A 3,760-nucleotide genomic window follows, 5' to 3' on the forward strand; every position below is an offset into this window, starting at 1 on the left:
CAAATTATACAAAACAATAACAATAACATAATCAATTATTTTTAAAAAAATACCTGATTTTTCTCTTCTCTTTCTCTCTTTTTCTCTTTTTTTCCGAACCACCTCTTCTTTCTTTTCTTTTTTTTTCTAATTTTTTTTGTTTCAGCTGGACAGAGTTCGTGTTTATAACACGAGTGGTGCCGCCAACAGGGAATCCTTGTTTGGTGCCGCCAACAGGGTTCCCTTGTTTGGTGCCGCCAACAGTGTTCCCTTGTCCCAGGGGGTTGTCAAATCAGTCCAGGTTTTTTTTTCTGTTTTTTTTGTTTTTTTATATATTTTGGTAAATAAAAAAATTATATATATTTTGGTAAATAAATTTTTTTATAACATTTTGGTAATTTTTTATTTTTTATATTATTTTTGTAAAAAACCCAATATTCACCCTTTCTTAAAAACATTAGTGTTTTGACGGTATAGGTGTTAACAATTTAAATTAACTAATGAGATTTTAAAAATAGCGGGATGAAATTATACGAACTTAAAACATAAAAGCTGAATGTTATGTAGGGGGATCGAATCATAATTTGACAAAAAAAAAACATATTTAAAAAAAAACCAGTGAAAAAGGTAATCCCTTTTTGCCCGTGTTTTTTTTTAAATTAAAAATTTATATTTGTTAATTTTATTATTATTTTAATCATAGTTTAATATTAATATATTTTATTAATCAATATAAATATAATTTTTAACAAATTCTTAATATAAATGCAATTTTAATTATTTAATTTATAATATATTATTTAATATAAATATAATCTAGTATTCTTAACGATTATTTTATACTTTTACTTTATTTTTATCATTATTAAATCAAAAATATATCTCGTTATTACAATTTTTAATGAATTTAATTATAAATTCTAATCTCAATAATTAAGTGACTGCTGTTATTGGAATTAGTCTACATTGGACACTTCCCATAAATCATCAACAAAAACAAGAAAAAGAACGACGGTTTCTAAGCTGATTGGACGTTTTGTATGAGTCAATAATTTGACTTGACCTTACAATCTTATTGACTGCATATTATCAATTTATCATTATTATTTTTAATAATAATAAATATAGCCCTCAACAATTATATCTTTAATCAATTTGATCATTAATATTTTTTTTAAAAAAATTATCACATTTTTACAAAAATATTGTCTAAATCGTTATTTTTCAATGATGGTATGAAACTTACATAGCAGTCCACGTATATTTTATACTGACATAGGACTATTTATCTCATATGTAAAAAAATTAAAAATATATATATAAATCTATAAAAAAACTTCATATTGTTTTTTAAAAAAAAGCATGCGTGGGATTTCATATCTAAAATTTAACATTTTAGGTAGTATTTTGATTGAAAAAAATAATAATTTAATTATTTTTAAAAAATTGATGATTAAATTTAAATTTTTTGTAAAAGATTGTAAGCTAAATTTAGCTTTAAAAGATAAATAGTGAGGGTTAATTGAATATTATCCCCTACAATTTAGGAAGGTTCACCTTTGCCTGTGTTACAAAATATTCTCAGTATATATACACATACCGAGGCAAATTAAAACGATGTAAAAATGTTTGTGCCTTTTACTTCACTTAGCCAGCAAAAAGAATCAAAGATGAACATGGTCGATGGCACCACCAGTACTGTGGACGAAGGTGTTCCACTTCCAGGTTTCCGGTTCCACCCGACGGAAGAAGAGCTCGTCGGGTTTTACCTTCGACAAAAAGTTGACAACAAATGCCTCACAATCGAACTTATCAAAGAGATCGATATCTACAAATATGACCCCTCTGATCTTCCAAGTACGTTCCTTAACCATTACTATCATAGTCATATGAATTTTGACATGTTAATGATTAGTTTTATACATAACACGCAGAAACTGGCATGATGGGAGAGAACGACTTGTATTTCTTTTGTAAACGAGGAAGAAAGTATCGGAACAGTGTAAGACCAAACCGAGTGACAGGATCAGGGTTTTGGAAAGCGACAGGTATCGATAAGCCTGTTTTTTCGGTCAAAAGCGGTGAAGCCATCGGGCTAAAAAAAACGTTAGTGTACTACCATGGAAGTGCAGGAAAAGGAACTAAAACCGATTGGATGATGCATGAATTTCGCCTTCCCAATCCCACATTGACCGCACAAGAAGCTGTAAGTAACTTTAAAGTACTGTTAAAGGGAATCCCATCTATTTTCAATTGGTCCATACTATATTTAATAGATTCGAAGTTAGGAAATTTATCATTTAATTTCTTAAAATTTATGAATTAATAAATTAATATAACAATAAAATTGTATTAATTTAACTCTTCAAAAATTTATGATTCCTCTTTGACTCGTAAAGCATTTCTGGTTTTGATTTGCCAGAATCTTCCTAAAATGACAAAATAACATTTTTGATCTTATAAAAATTATAAGTTAATAAATGATAAATTTATATTTTGACCCTTAAAAAATAATAAAATTACAATTTAATCCTTTAAATATTATAAAATATAAACTAAGAGAAGAATGAAAAGGTGCATGCATAACTTAATGCTGATCCCTGGAATTTTCTGCACATTAATGTGAAATACATGTTTGGGGGTTGCAGGAAGTATGGACAATATGTCGAATCTTCAAGCGGAATAAAAAAATCAAACAAGATTCGAGACAAGGTGCTGCTAAACGAGCTTCAACTAGCAATGGCAATGGTGTAGACGGCTACAAACGTTGCAGTGTGGAATCCAACAGCCATGAAAATTACATTACAATCGGGTCTCAAATCATTGAAAACTACGATGACGATGATGATGATGGTGAGATGGTTATGGATCATGGGATGAATGATGAGAGTTGCAGAGGGGAATGGTATCATGGAGAGCTGCAACGTATGGCATCATCATCGTCACCATCTTCAAGCTTTTCAACAGTGAATGATTTCTTCACAAATGCCAACTGGGATGAGCTTAAATCAATTCTGGACTTGGATCTTGATCCCTTTCTTTTGTGAAGAATCATTTTTAATGAGATATAATATTGTATTAGTTTCGATCTCTAATGTTCTAATGTTTAAGGTAGGATCTAGTTATGGTGGGATCCAATGGGATCCATATTTTAAATCAACAACTATGGGATCAGGCCACGTTAGGAATTAAGAAATTGTATTGGTGACCTGAACCTTGTTAAACCGATTGCCAAAAAGAGAGTAGTGTCTTCTCTTTCAAATATCGGTGATTGTTAATAATGATGTATGAAGTTGTTGAATAACAAGTTTAGATGTATGAAATGATGTTGGATTGTGTCTTTTGTTACTTGACTTTTAGGAATGTTTTTTAATGGAAATATAACAACATTCTTGAAAATTGTACTTAGACCTGTGAAATTGTTTTCGATTATTTTCGAATGAGAATGATTTCATATTGTGTGAAAGAAGTTGGAAACATCGGTGTATAAAAAGGGACAAGGACGGATGTTGACAAATGGCCGCCGAGCGATTGGAGAAGAAGCAGTATGGTTGCTGATGAAGATGAAATATCAATTACAACTACTGAAAAAGGTTTTCATGAAAGGGCATAGGAATTTGTAAGTTCATTTTATTGAAATCAATTCATTATGAGTTAACTATAAAAATAGTCACTTTTATTTGTCTTACATTACATTTTTGTCACTTATATTATCGTTTTGTTACGAAGTGGTCACTCTACCTTTAAACTTCGTTACCTCCCTAACGACGGTCCTACGTGG

At 29.9% G+C, this 3,760-nt stretch overlaps 1 protein-coding gene across 1 annotated transcript; it reads left to right on the forward strand.

Annotated features, from left to right (window-relative positions):
* Positions 1 to 1,513: 1,513 nt before the first annotated feature.
* On the forward strand, positions 1,514 to 3,327 carry LOC107928289 (transcription factor JUNGBRUNNEN 1). Its single transcript, XM_016859480.2, has 3 exons — positions 1,514 to 1,836; positions 1,914 to 2,185; positions 2,628 to 3,327. The coding sequence occupies exons 1-3, from the start codon at positions 1,605 to 1,607 to the stop codon at positions 3,024 to 3,026; spliced, it is 903 nt and encodes a 300-aa protein (XP_016714969.1). The 5' UTR covers positions 1,514 to 1,604; the 3' UTR covers positions 3,027 to 3,327.
* The last annotated feature ends 433 nt before the right edge of the window (positions 3,328 to 3,760 follow it).

This window comes from Gossypium hirsutum, chromosome D08, assembly GCF_007990345.1.
Source record: "Gossypium hirsutum isolate 1008001.06 chromosome D08, Gossypium_hirsutum_v2.1, whole genome shotgun sequence".
Classification (NCBI taxonomy): domain Eukaryota; kingdom Viridiplantae; phylum Streptophyta; class Magnoliopsida; order Malvales; family Malvaceae; genus Gossypium; species Gossypium hirsutum.